At 39.0% G+C, this 19347-nt stretch overlaps 1 protein-coding gene across 1 annotated transcript in view; it reads left to right on the top strand.

The window, feature by feature from the left end:
* The window catches only part of TSC22D2 (TSC22 domain family member 2), a gene marked incomplete at both ends in the record, with an annotated part of 29594 nt that extends 10247 nt beyond the window's left edge, over nucleotides 1–19347 (top strand). The window contains 3 exons of the mRNA XM_082003907.1: nucleotides 8583–8654; nucleotides 18263–18314; nucleotides 19087–19347. Of these exons, the coding sequence (XP_081860033.1) occupies nucleotides 8583–8654; nucleotides 18263–18314; nucleotides 19087–19347 (385 nt within the window). The remainder of the gene's footprint in view (nucleotides 1–8582; nucleotides 8655–18262; nucleotides 18315–19086) is intronic.

Genomic DNA, 19347 nt, shown 5'->3' with positions numbered 1-19347 from the left:
TATCCTCCCCACAAGAACTGAATGTCAGCTTCACCCAGTGAGAAGACAAGTCATTAGTATGAGAAATCTTACGCTTGTTACGTGTTTTGATTTGAGAACAGAATCACTCAGATTAGTCCTTACACAGTCTGTAAGATTATGTAAGTACAATTCAGTCTCACTGACAACCATGACAGCCTTCACAAAGCAACCTTGCTTTATTAGCATGCAGTGTTTTAATAAGCATATCTGTGGCGATGCTGTCTGCAGGGAGGAAGAGCGTGAGAGCGTTGGTTACCTGGCTGGAACAGAAGTACTTGGTCAGGAGTGAACTAAGAGTGTACCGAGTCTGGCTTTGGAAGGTGAGAAGATAGGATGCAGAGGATGGAGGAGATCATCAGCGAGTCCTGAACAGCCTTAAAGTTGTTATAATTACAGGATTGTCTATTATACAGGACTTCTGAGGTTTGGGGACCAGCTTCTGGGACCTGAGAGAGTAGGACTCTTGAGTTTTGAGTTGCAGCTGTTGAAATCAAAAAGCAATAAGAAGAAATTTAGATGATGAGCACTTGCGTTGTTCTTTCCATGCTTAGTAGCAAATAGTCATATCAGAATTTACTGGTTGAACTCTTCAGCAAAGTTTCATCAGAAATACTGAGTGATTAACAGGTAATTTTATTTTAATTAATAAAATTATTACTGACTGCTGTTACTTAGTTACATCTTGAGACAGGGTGCCACTGCTTTATTGATCCAAGGCTCTGTGAACAGGAGACATGATGTCCTACTGACCTCACTAATTTTGGCCAGTATACGTAAACTTTAACTCTTACTTTATAGAAACTTGGACTCATGCTTTCAAAGAATGTAATAAAATAGCAGGAAATGTCTCGTTTTTCATGTTCCTATGCTCTACTGATTTGGTGTCTACCGGAGCCTTAAAAGGCAGAAACGACAAAGTGATGTTAATCAGAGAAGGCTTTGAATTACTAGTGGCAAAACTTGGTAGACTTAAGTGAATAACTAGGTGCAGCTCCACCTGAAACATACAGGCTGGTTAGCTTCTGTAAAGCAAATTTTTATGAAACGCCCGTGCTAAAGAATGTTTTGTACTGGTTGTTCTCTGGAGTATATAATAGAAAAAAATATCTTTTGATTTTACAGTTAGGAGCTTTGTATTTACAGAAGTCTTGTTGATGCAACCTGTAAAGAAGTAAGTTTGAATTTAATATTGTCAAAATGCTAGATTTCCATGTCAGGTTTTCATAGCTAATTTTTTTAAAGGATTTGACTATTAATATCCAAACCCAAACGAAACAAACACAAAAAAACCCCCAACCAAAACCCAAAAACCTTGCTGCTATTTATCAGATAATAATGAAGTGTAGAAGTGAAGCTAGATCACCTTTTGTCTCACAAATCAGTATCGCCTCAGGTATGTCAGTTCAGTAATGGTATGAAATGGTGTAATGCGTCTGCTCGGTTTTGGTACAAGACTGTTAAAGGCTTTGACTATGTTTTAAAATGCAGTGATGTGTCAAGTATAAAAGCGTTGCTACAACTCTTCAGTGCTGGAACAACAGAAGAAATTATTGGCATCTCTCCTGTATAACTGAGGAGAATGGTGATTGTCCTCAGGCAAGGGCATGTGGTGATACTAGTGACTGCTCTTTGTTCAAGGTGGGCTGGAACATTTGAGCAGCTTCTAACTGTTGCTCGCTAAATACTGAGATTATTTGCTACATCCCTCTGGTCTGACCATTGTTAATGTTGATCTAACCTGCTCTGTCCATGCTGCATTCTCATTACCAGTTTTTGTAAAAGTGGTTTTATTCTTTCCCCTAGCATTCATAGGGACTGAAAAATGTTACTGGTGTCGCTTTTAGAGAGCAGAGGGGAAAGCTGATGCCAGCATCTCAACAGAGCAAGCGATCAGTGAAATGCCTCTGCTGGACTTTCTTACCCTGTGCATTTGAGACAGTCATCTCTCATTCACTTCTCCTTAGAGACTTTTAGTCAGTGCAGAAGATTATTTTCCAAACTCCTCTTTTGAGAGCAAGGTGAAGAAGGTATGGGCTACAGCTCTGATCTGTACTATGGAAAGGAGGCTGCAGCTCTCGTAGCAAAGTCTAGTTCTTCCTCTTCTGATAACTTGAACTCCAACCATCAGGAGTTTGAGATGCAGCTGCTTGAAATGGAGCCGCTTATGTCAGACCTTCCTGTCATACTCTGGTGATGTGTGCTTCTTTAGTTCCCTCAGTAAAGTTACCTGAAGGTGATTTTCATAGTTTCTGAAAGTGTTGGGAGGGAGTGTGTAGGCAACTGAAACTCAGTGTTGGTGCTACTGGCACTGTCTTGCTAATGATTGTGTAGTATATCTGGGTGTTCTTTGATGTCCTTCATCTTGAATTGCGAAACTACTGTTAAGCATGTCCTGGTTTGGTGATTTTTAGCACTTAAATTTGTGTATCTCTTTATTTTCTTCTAGTGGAGATGAGATCCATACAGTATGCATTCTCTCCACTGTTACAATATGTTCATTTAGAAGTACCCTGTGAACCCCTTTGAAGTCCATCGTGGTGGTTGAGACACTGTCCCAAAAACTGTCATGCAGGCTGCTAATTGTGTCAGCCTTTCCTGTCATCTGGAGCTAGAACACACTTAAAACTAAATGTAACAGCATCTAATTCTTGCTGTTTTTTCAGAGTATCGATTTCAAGTATAAAACTATGTGAACAGAATATGTAATTGAACACAAAACGTAAGAGCTTTAATCTTGGATTTTTTTCCTTAATTCCACATTGACTTCCTCACGTTTAGTCTTTGTCAATTCTCTCCTGCAAAGCTTTGTACTCCAGGGACTCTGTTTTGTAGGTGGAGTCTTAGGAAATAAAGCTGATTCAAAGTTGCAGTTGCTTTAAGTAGAAGGCAATATAAAAAAGTAAAATGTCTTTTAAAAGAAGACGGACAAAGAAGGAATTCTGTTACTAGTGTAAACATAATCTCGAAATCCCATAAACTTTACTGGGATAAACTGTGATCATGTGATTGTAAAACCCCTGGTTCAGGGGTTTTAATTTGGAGACCAACTATAATCAGTCTTCATTGCGGGTCATAGCTAGTAACCTAGTTAAACACAGCCCTTTATTGGTGATCAGTAACACATATAACTAAAAACTAACTTGGGTTTGAAATGCTTCTGGGCAATAATACATCCAATCTTTTATCAACTTTAGAAACTAAACTCTGTATTAACTAAGGGTTAATTTTGTTGTGCTTTAGTGCACATCAGATTGGGCAGTTGATGGCTCTGCTGTCTTTTTTTTTTTTAATGTCTTGATTCCTTATCACTAGAATAAAAACACATCCATATATGCTGATAGATCTCTTAATTAAGCTCAGATTGTGTGCTTACCGTCAGGTCTCTTGATTGTTAAATAATAATTCTGATGTTGCATAAAGGCTAAATACTTTTATTTGCTGACTTCATCTTTAGGCTATTTTTGAGTCACTTCTTTCTCAATGTGTTTAGTTCACTTTTGGCACTGTAGAAATGATGTAGATGTACAAAGTAACGTACTAGCATCTTTTCTTTGATAAACGTGGCTGAAGAACACAATTTATTTACAGGCATGTTATCAGGCTCCTAGAGCCTTCCGTGCAAAGGATAGGAAGCTGGAAGCTTGCTGTTGAATTCCCAGTCCTATTGATGCATCACCGTATGATTAATGACCTTACTTCTAACACTAGGAACACAAGAATAATGTGTGTTTTACTGATAATTTCTAATCTTAAATGTGGTGCTTCTGTATGAGCTTTGTCTGCAGCTAAGAATTTTATTTTAGAATGGTCATTTCTCACTTTCAACCAAAAAGAGGCATGAACTTTAGAGTTGAAAGGAAAGGCAGTTTGATTTCAAAGTATAAACTAGCCTCGTTCTTTACTGTTTTACCTTCTATTTCATAGTTAAATTTAGTTCCTGTAGGAGTTCATCCTATTCAAAGACAGAACTTCTGCCCTGAATTCTCAAAGAATTGTGAAAGATGGGCCTATGGGCTGATCTGGAGACTTAAGGGCCTGAATCATTTGGAGCAATAACTGCTTGATCTCTTCCAGAATGACAAGTATGACAATCCCACCACTTCTGTAAGAAGTCTTATCTATCCCTTGCTGTTTGTGTGGAAAACAATTCTGATGTGTAACTTAAACTTTCTTTGCTGCAATTAAACCCCATAATATCTATCCTGTGCTTATACCCAACAGGTATGAGAATAAGTTTTCTTCTCCTTTGCAGATACTTTAAACTATGTGAAGCTTGTAACTGTCTCTTTCATCTCTTTTAAATGCTTAATTTTCCTACTTAGTGATTCTGATTATTAGAAAGAAAATTGGAATATGACATGTCTTCTAGTGGTCTTACCTGGACTTTGGTAGGGTTATATCCTTCTGGAGGGTTGGTATTCAAAACTGGCCATAAAATCTAAGTTAAGGGCTCAGAAGGGTCAAATAAAACAAGACTTCAGTTAGTATGTATACATCCTGTGTAAGACGAGTATTGCAAATTTGACACCTTTGCAAGATTTTTATTTTTTAACTTCTGTTTAGATTCTCTTTTGTGGAATTGCAGTGAGCTACTCATTCCATGTTTTGTACTTGTGCAGCTGATTATTGCTACCAGAGCATAATACTTGATGCTTATCCTTATTGAATTGCATCCTTTTTATTTCAGACCATTGCTCCAATTGGGCAAGATCTTCCTGAATTCTATTCCTGCTGTCCAGAGTGCTTGCAGATCATCTGCAGGTATAAAGATAGTCTGTACGCCACTGTCCAAGTCATGGATTAAAGTATCCTATAACACACTCGGAGGAGACCCCTGGAGAGCTCTGTTTGATGCATCCTTCCACTGAACCATTGGAGAGCCACGTGTACAGAGTAGTTATCAATGGTGGACCCACTTTGTACAAGCCATGTTCTTACAAAAATGTCATGCAAGATGGCATTAAAACTTATACTAATTTTATAACATGATCACATCTTCTGTGTTCTTTCTATATGAGGCCTGTTAATTTTTCTCACAAGGAATTTTTGTCTGACGTAAGCTTCTGAAAAGGCCATCCATGCTGACTTGCTGCTGTCCCTGTAATAAATAGGTGGTCCTGCTTTGCTTTGGTTTTCCTCTGAGGTATTCAGCACGGATTGTCTGACCTGTTGTTTTCATGTTCTTCAAAGACAGGTGCTTAGGCCTTTTTAATTCAAAGTTAATGAAAATAGTCAGTGATACTGAGAGAGAGAGAACTGTCTGAGGTGGTCAGGTGTGAATTTTTTTATTTTGCCACCTTGGGGGGTGGGGAAAAGTGTGGTATTCTTCATGTGTTCCTCCTCTTGTTGCCCTTAATTGCTGATGTTCGTCAGTCATTGGAAGATTAAACATAGCTTCAGATATGTCATAAGTGACGATGTTACTGTTCCTCCTTCAGAGGTAGTAGCTGGGAAAAAGGCAACTGTTCGCAGCCCCTGTGTGCCAAGCTGATGCCCAGCACTTCCAAAGCCAGTATCGTTATTTAAACTAAAAGGCACTTATCTGTGTACTTAAAAATTTGCCGACTTTCATGGGCATGGTTTCTAGTAAAGCAGAACTGTCTGGAGTAAGATTTGTACTTGGCATATGCTTGTCCTAGTTAATGGCAGTGGGAGGATGCTCCTTCGAATATGAGGTGAGGCTTTGGATGTGGTTTAGACTTCCCTTTTAAAGGGACAACTTGAAGTTTCAAGTATTCAGAGAATTGATAAAATTCTCATCCTTTAAATTTGGATCAAATTTCTATTGCATGAAAACTGTTGTTAGAAACCATAACATTGGAATGTGTTGCAAATACTGACATTTGTGAACCTTTAAAGGAAATAAATATGGTATGTGGTATAGGATTTCTTTATAGAGACTTGGAGGCATTTTTTACCAATTGAGACACAGTTTGAATGTTTAAACCTGCTAAGCTGGTCTGTCATAATCTCTGGGACTGGAATGAAGCCTCTGTCCTTGGGAATACCTGTTCTTCTCCCTCACCAGAGTCAGAGGAAGAGAAGTGCCTGGTGTACCTCCTATGGAAGAGGAGGCGGGCTCTCGTTCTCTGGCTCGGCATCAGGGACACCCTGTTTCTGGCTGGCTGTGTCAATCTGCCAACAGCTGGGACTGAGTCTTGACCTCTCAGACCTGGCCATGTGCTGTGGAGGGGACTTGAATCTGCTTTTCTGGTCCAGGCTGTTCCTACATTCGGTTGAGGCAGTATCAGAAGGACTTCTGGGGTTTCAGCTGTTACAGAGCAGCAGCAAGGCTAGATTATCCTACTAACATAAGCAGTTTTCTCAATTGTTTCTGCAAACTGAAGGGAGTGTTTAGTAATTCTCTAACCTTTTACTGTTTGATGTGGATAAAAATAGATGCCTCAACAGTCTGAAACTCAATTGTGGTAGTTCAGACCTGCACATGAGGCATCATTCATGTTACCTCTGTGCATTTGCTTTTCCGGTTTAGTTAGCACCCCCCTCCAATTAACATCTTGATAAAATATAGCTATGGAGTAGAAAATGTTCTCTTAATTGTCTAAAGTAATGGAAAAGCAATTTCAACAGCAGGGGATACAAATGAGAATTTAATAAGGAAAGCTTTTTCATACCTTTCCAGATACTTGCTTACGAATAGTACAAGAATATATAGCATGTAGGGTATCTATATAAAACCAGACTGTATGAAATACATGCCATGTGGTTATAAACCACAACTTTTTATATTTAACAATAGCAACAAGGCTTTACATGCTGCAAGTAAATTTATCTTGGAAGTTAAATGACTTTTCTATTTACAGTCACTTTCTGAGGAAGAGACTTTTTACGTACTCCTCACAGACAACTGAATTAGAAGAGCTTGGGCCTCGTTATTCGCTTAGACGAAGGAATGCTCTTTTATCTACATATGCCAATTGCTTTCCATAAGTTAAGTCCCTGTATTGCTTAAATGTCCTTTAGCTATTGTGTACTCTTCTTATAATTAGTTGTATTTAGTTGTCATTCAAGCATGCAATACTTCTTATGAAACCATAAGTAGTACCAACTACTTATCAGCTTGATAAGCAACTTCTGTGGCAGGTTTTAACCTAAATTCCAGACTCATGGATAACTGTTTTGATGGGTAGAGTGGTGAACCTAGGAGGAGGAGTGACGAACTCTTCAAGTGATTCCTAATCATTGCTGATGCACAAATATCATTATCCTTGTGAGGCTTTTCATATGCACCTGCCGTGGGAATCAAATTACTTCAGATAGTGTTTTGTTCTAGTGCTGCTTCTGTGGTTTCTTTTGGTGTATGATTTCAACTATACAATAATTGTGCTTAAATGGAAATACTTAAAACTGTCTTCAAGTTATTTAATTATTATTCTTGTCATGAACTTAGGGGATGGGCACCTGCGCTTCTAATGTTGGTATAAACTTCTGATTTTAAAACTGGCTTTAAAAGGAATGCGAACTAATACTAGCTTTTCTGAAGATTTTTAAGCTGTTGCATTCTTCTCTAGGGCTGGTATAGCTATACCAACGTAAGGATGAACTGCAGTATTGATAAAAGGAGTTTCTAAGCTTATGTGTAATGCACTGGTACAGCCACTAGCAGTAGAGAATTTTGACTTTGTGCTTCATCTAGGATCTTGTAAACAATAAGTGTTAGATGAGACTTTGAAGAATTAAGAGATCTTCAAATTACCCTCTTGCTATAGCTGCTGTCTATGGGGCAAATGCGCGCTGAAGGAAGAGGGTCAGGTTGTCTCGGGTTTGGCACTGGTGGCAGAACTTGTGCTGTAGCGTCCGGCTTTCAGTATGGTTGTTGGTGCCTGTGGGTGGTAGCTTGAGCACTCCGATTTACTGCTTGGCAAAGCGCCTCCAAACAGCAGTTGCCGTGCTGCGCATCGAGAAGGGGAAGCATGAGGATGACTATGACAAATGCTTATAAAATTAGTGATATTTTAGATCCACTTCTCAATTTTAACTTGATCTTTTTTTTCAGTTGTAACTTAATCTGTCATAGCTTGAATGTGGCATATTTAGCTCTGACTTCTAGGTCCACTTGGAAGGCTCATGTGTTTTGTATAAAAAGTAGTGTGCTAAGTAGAGTAGAAATACCGGGTACCTACCATTTGCAGAGACATCGTTTGAAACATGAAAAACGTGAAAGGTATTTTTGAATCTAGGTATGTATAGCATTAAAGTGGTATACAGCTTATGTATACAAGATTGTCAGCATGACATGAAATGTTTTGTTAATGGCTTTACAGTCGTCTTTTTACAATAGCAACTTGAAAGAGCATGAAAATCCATAGGGCTCAAGGATTACTTTTTCTTTTTGAATCTGTATGGCCTTTCAGTCATTAAACTATTCCTTAAGTATTCTGTGAAGTCTGTGGACTTTTGGACGTAAATTTAACCTGTCTGGACGGCTAATTTACTGTGTAATGCAGGTTGAATAACAGTAATGCAGGTTGCATAAGAGAGTTAGTATTTTTATTATGTATCCATTTTCAATATGTCTGTTTGATTCTTGGATCTCATAGGAATCCGTCAACTGCATTCTACCAAGCGTTCCATTTCAACAAGTTACGTGAGTCAAAGACCTTCTGGGATAGGTATGAATGCTTAAGTACGGAATGCATACATGCTGAGGTATGCATGAACAGCTTCGCTCTATGCTAGTTTCTCGTCATTTTTGTTTGCGCAGAACTGCTGCTTGTGTTTAGAACTTCATATTGGGCTTCTGCAGCCTGAAGCTGAAAGCAGTCATGGAAGTGAAGTATTTATCCTGAAACTTAAAACTAAATAAGTCTGAAATATATGACATGACATTTCTTTTCTTCCTCCTTCCAGTATGCATGTGCCCATTATACGTAATGTGTAAGCTGAAAGAGTTTAATGCTAGTCAGCTACTAGATGACCCTCACTGCAATATTTACATCTTCCTTTTAAAAAAAAAAAACCAACAAAAAAAAAACCAAACCAAAACCCCATATTGGGTTGTATATCAGAAAACCAGTTGTGAGAATGTTATATTTAACCACAATTTTGGCAAAGTTAAAATCTTTTGGTCTCAAAACCAGGAAAGGAAGCTTTCTGGCTTGCTTTCATTCTGCTTAAGCAAAGCTAGAAGGGGAACAAATGTGAACTGTAACAAGAAATGAGGACAAAGTAAATCTACTAAGTTAGCATTGAACTCATGGCGAGAAAATGCAATGAAGTGCAACAAAGCCGTATCTGTTATGGATATGACTTGTCAGAGATGCATTACTAATTCATTAGTAGCTGCAAACTGTTTCTTTCCTGCACTTGAATAATTTTGAAGGGTTTTTTTTTGTCAGCATTAAGTTGAAGTTCTAGTGATGATGTGACTTCACGCCTTGTGATGCTCTGGCCTGTCACAATACTTCTGCTTAGCAAGCTCTGTAGAACATAAATTTTGCTCCGCTGTTGAAGTATTGATAACTATTTCATCATTATACTGGCTGTACTTGACTTGAGGCTTCTCAACTTGCAAAGCTTAACTGAATCCTTTAAAGTTTGCTTGGCAACAATTTGTATACTGTACAACACTGATGGTTAAAAGTAATGCTAATGCATCCTGCTCTGTGTTTTGCTGCAGTGCTAGCATTAGGCTAGGTTTCAAAAGCACATCTTCCTTTTCTAGCAGAAATGTGTACAAATTTGTAGTTGTGCTTTAAGATCTGGATGATGCCACTTTCCTGTATTTATGGGACAAAATTGGTATTTAAGTTCCAAGGACTTCATTATTTAACTGAAATAAACTTCAGGGCCTTGAATACAAATTTGGTAGTTAGACCAAAAGCTCATTTTAAGGTCTAGTCTTCATCTGTTTCTCTATTTTCATGTCTCTCAAATTGAAATAATTCTTAAGGTGAGGAAGCCGATTCAAAAAAAACTAAAATCAAATAGTTAATGGTTAAGATTGAGGCTTCACAAAGCTGTACAATGTCTGAAGCAAGTACTGGAAGCATGGTATATAGAAAAACATTGAATTCAGGTAGAAGAATGTAGATGGCTTTTAAAATAGTCTTGCATCTTTGCTGTTGAACACTTTGTGGTAAAAAGAAGTATTTGTAAAAACATAGAAGCAAATTCATCAGGACTGATGCAAGTTTGAAACATCCAATCCAAAGTTCTGGACAGGGTTTAGCAGGTTTTGCATTTATACCCCAGTTATTAGATTTTCTTAAGATCACATTGTGTAGTTTTGCTTTACTAGACGGTTGAAACTGAAAAGCTTTGAACAATAAACTTCCAGTGAAAACCTAATGGAGGGAACTTTACAGGCATAGCCAGTAAAGCCAGTTCTGGGCAGCACTTCACAGGGTAGGAGTACAGAGGAGCTCGGCAGTGGGGCTCTGCAGCGATGTGCATCCTGGCAGCAGCAGGACAGGACACTGACAGAGCCCCAGTAGGTCTCATGTGCGTAGGCAGGATGGGCCTCTGACGCAGGTGGGGATCTGTCGTCAGACTTGAATAGTTTGGTAACAGTAAAGTGGTTTGTGGCTTTTTTTGTGATCTCCAGTTTGTGAAACGGAAATCTCTCCTGTGAAAACCATAAGGTCTTCCAGTATTCCAAAACATGGGGGGTTAACTAACACACTGCAAAAAATAAGGATCTTAAGCCTGCTTGCAGTAGACTCTTTAATTATATCTTACAGCTCCTTCAGAAGTAGTTTATGATCCTCGGAGGCTTGAGTTTGGAGACTTAAGTGTAAACATAATAGAAAAATCTTCCTGTGTAACTTCAGTATTTTTTTCTAACAAATATGGATTATTCTCCTATGAGCAGCTATCTCTTGAGACCATTTGAAGTTAGCAAAGCGAACAACATGCTATTGCAATACACAGTAAAATATTGCTAAATTGCTCTAGCGAAGCAGAGACTTGTTTATTTTTCATTAACACATTGTGGCAGGGAAGAACGGAGTCAAACTATTAAATATTAGCGAAATACTAGTTATTACTGACACATTTGCAGGAAGCCTGGAAGTGTTTTCCCTGCATAGTGTTCATGGTGTTTCTAAGAGCACAAGTTTCATGGGTCTTTCTTTTCAACTGGCATGGTTACTGAGAGGATGAGGAAGGGGAGTGGCAGCTTCTTGGCATGTTCACATGGGTCTGGTTGACTACTCTTGTGTGCCTGGATTGCCTTTGTATGGTAGTAGTGCCATAGGAACTTTAGACGGGTTTGCCTAAAACATAACCATTCTTGGTAAACTTATTTTCAATGCAGTAGGATTTATGTTTCCATTGCATTTGTGTGTGAAGCATTAAGCCGTCTCAATATAAATTAACTCAAATGTGGATTTTCTCCTCATGTTAGCACCCAGATAAATGTATTCTAAGTGTTGCTGATAAACATCCTTCTTACATTGTCTAATCAATCACATTTCCATCTCTTCATGTGATGGATTTTGTCAAACTTCCATTTGCCTATTCCATGGCTTTCTATTAAATGAGATGCTCTTCCTGGAAACAGGAGAAAGTCAGGAGTTACTTATCTCCCGCTTTTAAATTGTAGCCTTATATGGAGGTTCTTTTAGGGGTGAAACTTTTCTGATTTGAAATAAAAAGTCTAAAACTCTGAAATTTAAAGAGTCTTAGGATGAGGCTGACACTTCATGTAACACACTATTCCAATGAGTGTTGTGGTTAATGTGTTTCTTGATGCTTGCTTCTCTTGGAAGTGGTGCACAACGTAACTGTCTTGATGCATAGGGAAGAGTGTTTGGTTCATTAGTGTAATTCAAAATCTATCAAAACTATGAAGGAGCCACATTTTTCTTCATTGTCAAAAAAACCCCAACCACAAAACCCAAACCAATTCAACTCAAACGATGTCCTGGTTTTCCCCAGAAGGATTGTCTTTTACAGAGCTCATGTGTTGCTTGTGAGATCATGTATTACGTTGTGCTGAATAACTGATCTTGAAAGTTTCACACGAAACGAAGAAAATTTAACTGTCCTCTGGAAGCAAGTACTTCTCTGTTTGACAGAGCAGCTGGCTAACCTGAAGTGTATGGAGGCTTGCAGGGAAAGCCAGGCACTTGCCAGTAATCCCAAGGCTGTGAATTTACTGCCTCCGATTATCTCATGTTCTCATGTGGCTTTGACAAAGAAAAATTATGAAAATCTGAAATGGCTGCATAGATACCCTTTCAACACTGGATAATTTATTGTATTGGGAAGCTGTCATTATAAAATCTCATAATTGGGTGGAGGCTAATTAAACATGCCTTAACTGCTTCAGAAGTAGATGAGGTTTCTCTGGATGGACTAAATAGCTCAACTAGTGTTAAGACATGAAAAGGGGCTGGTTAAGTGACTACAGTAGCTTGTAAATGAGTGAACAAATGAGGGAAAGAATAATTAACACACCTACTGTTGTAGTTTGTAGTTCACTTGTGAGCAAAACAAATGTGGGAACACCTCAAGGTACTTTACTTTCTTCCCGGAAAGATTGCTTGATAATTTGATTTAAAGCAGTAACAATGAAAGAGCTGGAAGAGGTCACTTGGTTCAGGGATGTCTGTCTGAAACTGCATCATGTAACATCTTTTCCACTTTAACCTAAAGCAAAATAGATCTAGTACTTTAAAGGAAGAGTTGTTTTATAGAGGCTATCAGACAAGACTGTTGCTAGCATCTGTGTACCCTTTTGTAGTCTGTGCTACAGGCAGTCTTTTCCACTCCTACAGGTTTAGCTATGTTGAGTAGTGGGTTTTATATATCTAAAAGCATGAGTTGAATAGCACAGTAACTCTTGATACTAAATTTTAAAGGCAATATCAAGAGCAAGAAAACTCATGCATTCTGGCAGTCTTTTGGGGGGTGACTTGCTAAGAAATTCCTTGGGGAAACTAGTATGCAGATATTCTGTATTCATCTGTATTACTGATTATGTTTTTTGTTACTGACTAAAAAACCCGAAGCTTCAAAATTAGGTTACATCATCTGATCAGTAGGATTTGCAGTCTCATTTAAATGTGAAACACTATTGCCTAGTCTAGTACTTGACAGTGCCAAACAGTAGGGCTGTTCATAACTCTCATTCCTAATGCATCCAATGTTGGTGTAAAATACACACATTACTGAGGACTGTGGAATCTCTAAAAATGAAGCACTGCATTTTTTTATGCATACCAAGTGAATTAAGCTGCAAATGCCTCTATTTTAATGTTTGATTCTTGGTCTTTCTACCTATATTTTGAAGCCAATTTTGAAGTTGAGAACATGTCTTTACACGTAACTATCCTTCTGAGAGACAATAATGGTGAAAGCACTAAGCTGAGTACAGTGACACTTACTGAATTCAGCATTGAAATACATCTTGGTGCCTATGAATGTGAGGTGATGCTGAATGTTGAATTTTCTTCCAACCATTAACAAGTTAACATTAAGACATTAACCTTTTTTACTGTCTTCTGATCCACTCATCCTTAATTTTTCCTTTTGTCACTTCACTTTCCCATTCTGTGAATAGTGTTGTTCAAGTTTTGGAATAGCCTATAGTGAGTAAGCTTTCTTGAACTGCAAAGTTATGCTTTACAAAGAACACTTGTTTGATCATTATATAAATAACTGTATTTTCAGTGAAGTTGTACACTGGTATGTGTTGTGGTAACAGGGCTACCAAACACTTTTTAAACAATATTTTAGCTTGTTGATGATACTGAAACATCTTAATAATATCTTACCATACTGGTGGGATACCATGTCTCCATAGGAAACGTTTTTGCAGTGATGAAGTCAGAATTATACTGAGGCTTTTAAGAATGCGCTGCATTGTGGAAAGTGTGATTGCTGTATATTGTGTAACATGCATTAGAAATCAGACTTGCACTTAGACTTCCAAGTTCCCTTCCCATTCTCTGAGTCTGTATATACATGATTGTCCAAGACACTTCTCTCACTTTGCAAGACATCTGAAACAAAAAAATTACAGTGCTATTCTTGAGTTGTAGGTGTGTATGAGAAATATAGCTAAAATACAACCTAAAGAATTCTGAGGTGCAAGCTGTAAGTATTTGACAAAACGCTTTGTTCCAAGTGCTGCATACCTGATTGTGAGCTATAGCTAAGCAGTGTTATTAGCAGTCAAAATCTAGTTTTCCTCTTGGTCTTTCAAAGTAAAATGTGAGAAAATTACACTTAAGCCACTAGGATTTTTTTCAACAATCCAAATGAGGATTTCTCAGACTAGATAGTGTTTTGCCTGTCTGGTGTGTAAGGTAGAAAAATGTTGCTTTTACTATCCATCTCTGGAAATGGCAAACTGTAATTGGTGATCTTTGTCATTTTTGCTGGCTATAAATCTTACCTTGTACTTGATGGGCTTCAAAGTGATCTTGGTACACCGGTATGACATCTTTTTGGTCAGAGCCTTCATTTACATAACCTTAACTTAGAGGTCCAAGTCCAACTGAACTGTTCTCTTCAATTACAGTGTGTATGTATGGTAGCTAGTTGGCTGCAAAAGCTCCGGTTGGGGAGGGCGGGCAGGAAGTTTGCAGTTACAAAAAAAAAATTATATGCCTAGTCATAGAATGGTTTGGGTTGGGAGGGACATTAAAGATCATCTAGTTCCAACCCCCCTGCCATGGGCAGGGATACCTTCCACGAGACTACGTTGCTCAGAGCCCTATCTAACCTGGCCTTGAACACTTCCAGGGATGGGGCATCCACGTCTTCTCTGGGCAACCTGTTCCAGTACCTCACCACTCTCACAGTGAAGCATTTCTTCCTTATATCTGATCTAAATCTACTCTCTTCCAGTTTAAAGCCATTACCCCTTGTTCTATCATGACATGCCCTTGGAGTCCCTCTCCAGCTTTTTGTAGGCCCCTTCAGGTACTGTCAGGCTGCAGTTAAGGTCCCCCCGGAGCCTTCTCTTCTCCAGGCTGAACAACACCAACTCTCTCAGCCTGCCCTCATAGGAGAGGTGCTCCAGCCCTCGGAGCATCTTTGTGGCCCTTCTCTGGACTCGCTCCAACACATCCATGTCCTCCTTATGTTGGATGCAGTACTTTAGGTGGAGTCTCGTTAACTGACATCCCTTTAACTGTCCTGTGTTACTTGATGTGGATATTTGGTTATGTATTACAGGTTTGACATTATTGTCAGACTTCAGTAGTTCGTGGAGCAATCGACTTTGTCTAAAAGCATGGTATAGTAATTGGTCTTTTTTTTATAAAAGCTAGATAGTGTCTTTCCACTTCTAAATCAAGAATTTGCTAGTTGAGACACTGGATGTACAGTGCATGGTGCACTCACAGAGTGTATCAAACTCTTTCCAGTTTGATGGATGCTTATGACATCCAAAAATACTTATTTAACAACCTTCCTCCCCCCCTCTCCCCCCCCCCCCCCGCCCCAGCTTTTCATAAGGACTGCATTGTATCTATAAATTTCATTCTGCAGACATGGGATAAAATATTTTTATGCAAAGTGAGATTTGATATCAACAGCCAAGGACTTGAGAAAAACACAAAATTTTAAGATTTGGCAGCATATTTAGACTGTACCATAAGAATAGCTGGCACTGGAGCACTCTGCTTCTGATGTCTCTCACAGGAGCTATTTGTTGTGGGGAGCAATAGAAAATTAAAAAAGGACAATATCATATGGGAATTGTGCTAGCTTAAAATCTAGTTCTTATACGCTTTTAGACAGTGAAATGAAATATTGCCATTAGGATAAAACAGCATCTGACTAACTGAAGGCTGCTCTGTCAATGTGGAACTTCTCCTGGGGTGGGTGGGCGGTGGTCTGCGTGGTCCTGGGCTCTGCCTGCTGGAGATGAGCAGTATGAACACTGGGATTTGTGCAGGGAGCAGGTCTGGAATCCTGATTTGGTACCTTGATAATAGGACAAGCTGCTCTAAGGATAAGGGCAACAAGAATATTGAAACGAGTAAAAGTATTGTATAAACTATTTATGGCTTTCAGCACTGTCTGTTAGTATCACTTGAAGTGTAAAATGTGGTTGGGAGAGCGATAGTTTCCCTGGCTGCATTCGAATCCCACTTATCTTGTACCCACGTTGTGAACACTGCACTCCCTTAAAAGGCAGGTGAGAGTTTGGAGCGCAAGGTACGGCATGGCAAAGCTGCTTCTGCAGCATGCCATGCAGGTACCAGTGTTTCGGGTGATTAAGGGGAAGACTGCCTGTCTTCCACTGCAGAGGCTCTCTCATGGAACTGATCTAATGCCTTAACTTTGAGTGGTGTAGTGGACTTTTTTTTTTTTTTTAAATAATCACACTGCAAAATAGTTGAAACAGGAATAGAAGAACAAAGTCCCAATCTCAACTTTTGTCGATACTTTTCTAGTTAAATTTATGTAATTATTCTGTGAAGATGCAGAAACAGATTCCAGTACAGAGTGTGCTGTTTGCTTTAATTTTGCTGCTCTTCATCTCTTCAGAGCTGCCTCACCTGACTTCTGGAGTGGTGTTCATGAAAGGCTGTATCAGGGACATGCAGCAGTCTTGGGGATTTCAGTGACTGTTGGACACAGACATTGACAATTTCAGATAATCTGAAATATGTTAATCCAAAATGGAAAGGCGTATTTAACCTTGTCATGAATTATAAATACTTTTTATTCTGAGGAGTTTTACTATGAGTATGACTTGAAAGAGGCTTAGAAAATAGTAAGATACAGAACAATTTTCTTATGACATAGGAGTTTAGCACTTTTGTTTTAAATGACAAGCTTAGTTCAGTTTAGAAATAGAAGCTGTTACTCCCTCAGTCTGAAAAAATTATTCTCTCTACTTGTAAATGCTCTGTGCTAGCTACTGACAATTCTTGTGAGACTTGTTAAAATGGATTTCTTTAGTGTCATATTCTTTCAATAGTTAAGCTTTGTTTCATGTATGTAACTAATACTGCTGAGCATATTGCCAATACTCACTTTAAAAAGCCTGAAGTAGGTTTTTTCTTAACACTTGGTTTCAGTGAGCGTTGCATATTTTCAGAGGCGAATTTCTGAGCATGACTGCAAACCCTGCATTTTTCCTGTATGTTAACTTTTTTTAAATGTAGCTGCACACTGCTGATAGCAACTTCCATTGCTGGGGAGCATTATCAGTAGTTATCACTGGCGGGCCTGGTAAATAGTCCAAGAACTGCCGTCTTACATCAGGCACGGAGCTGTGGAGTAGAATCGGACCGCTGAGACCTAGTATGGGAGGGCGGACATGGAGAGTATGGGCCCGACAGACCGTGTGCATGGATGGAGCATTCTGTGGCTGCTGGGGGTGTTCCTCCGCGGCGGTGAGTCTGGCCTCCTGCGGAGAGCTGCAGAGAGTCTGCGAGAGAACAGGGACACTGCCCCAAAATTCTGAGTCCAGAGAGTTAGGAGTGAGCAACTGGCTTGTGTTCATGTATTGCGTCTTGAAAACAGACCAAAAATATTAAGGCCTGGATTGCCATAACCCGGGATTTAAAGATGTAGTTCAACGTATTGTTTCACACAGTAAGTATACTTTCTTAAAGTGATGACTGAGACGTAGTGTTGGACTGTTCTGCACTAGTATGTCTTTGGAACAAGACTGACCCTAACTTTAGCGAGCCAACTGCAGTGTATTTCTTAAATGTTAAAGTGATCCAGTGAGAATTCGTTGAAACCAAGTAAATGCGCTCATCAGGGCTGTGGTAGTGTCTTACTCTTATGTTAACTATTGCCACTGGGCTGCAAAGTGGTAAATACAGTGCTGATCCAGGAACTTTTTAACTGGAAAGTAGTCTTCAAGTAAAGCTGGAGAACATATATGATACAGGTTTTTTCTTCAATAGTTTATAAAAGCAGTTTAGCAGAATAAAACTAGAGGTAAGGATCTCATTAATATCCCACAAATCCCTGTGTTCCCCAGTGAAGAAAGCTGAAAAATGAGGCAAGGAATCAAAGCAGTTAGTTTTCTGTTTATCCTAGTGCATTTTTCTGGTTATGGGTGCCAGAAGCATAGTCTGAAGAATTACAAGTTGCAGGAGCAGTGTCTCTTAAGACCTCTGACTGTACTAGGTAATACAGTGGGGGGAACAAAAGCCCCATGATTGTGTGCTGAATTCTGGAATCTGAAGCTTTAGCCTCTTGGTGAAGCATGTTCCTAGGAGTCCTGCGGATGCCAATGGATGCGTAGTTTTAATCAAATGATACGGTAATGCTCACAAAGTTTTCTTCTTATTTACAGTGCATCTGGTGCAAGTGTTGTTGCCATTGACAACAAAATAGAACAGGCAATGGTAAGTAAAAAATAAGTTGTTATTTCTAACAGGCTTAGTGGTTAATCATTGAGTGTAAGTTTCCAGCTGTATTGTGAGTCTGTACTATCCCTTCAGTCAGGTCAGACTGAGACCAGCATTTGAAAAAAGGATTTTCTTTATCAACTATGGGATGACCACAAACCAGTACTGCCTTTACTGTTGGCCCAGAAGTGTCCTTAAATGAATTTTCCTGCGAATTTCTGTGAACAAGCTGATTGCATTTAAAGGGGTGCTGAAAATAAATAGCACATTTAAGTCTGTTACTCTAGCAAAGTTCATTACTAATTTTATTTAATTCGCACTTACGCTATGCCATCCTTGACATTTTGTTCAACTTGTTACATTTGTTTGATTTATGCTTCTGCTGATTTAGAGGCTTTCTTATTTGTTGTTTCTCGTACACCTCAGCGCTTGGGATTGTGTAACTCAGACTCCTGCCTCCAGGACAAAGCTGCAGAGATGATGGTTTCATTCTAGTAATTCTGTAGTATAGTTCTGTAATTCTAGTCCTTGTCTTCAGCGTAACAGAGGTGACTAGAACTTGATGCTGAGTGCTGGCAACAAGGCTTTTGATGTAAGGGACACTTGACAGTGAATTAGAGCGCTAGGTTATTTGCTCTTGAAAGCTAATTTATTCATATATTTTTAGTGGTGGGTGCTTTAGTTTTCCAGGCTTACTGCTAAAATCCTGGGGTTGGAGTGGATGAAACTGTTCTTTCACTTGGTGTAACTGATAACTTGTTCTTCACAGGATCTAGTGAAAAGCCATTTGATGTATGCAGTAAGAGAAGAAGTGGAAGTCCTGAAGGAACAAATAAAAGAATTAGTTGAAAGAAACTCTTTACTTGAACGAGAAAACGCACTGTTAAAATCTCTTTCAAACAGTGATCAGTTATCCCAACTTTCAACCCAACAGGCCAATCCTAGTAGCACTTCACAAGCGCAAACAGTGATAGCGCAGCCTCCGCAGCCAACGCAACCTCCACAGCAGCCGAATGTCTCCTCAGCATAA

This window comes from Phaethon aethereus (assembly GCF_964289735.1).
Source record: "Phaethon aethereus genome assembly, chromosome: 9".
NCBI lineage: Eukaryota > Metazoa > Chordata > Aves > Phaethontiformes > Phaethontidae > Phaethon > Phaethon aethereus.
Note: the sequence above shows the minus strand (reverse complement) of the source record. Positions and strands in the feature narration are given on the sequence as shown.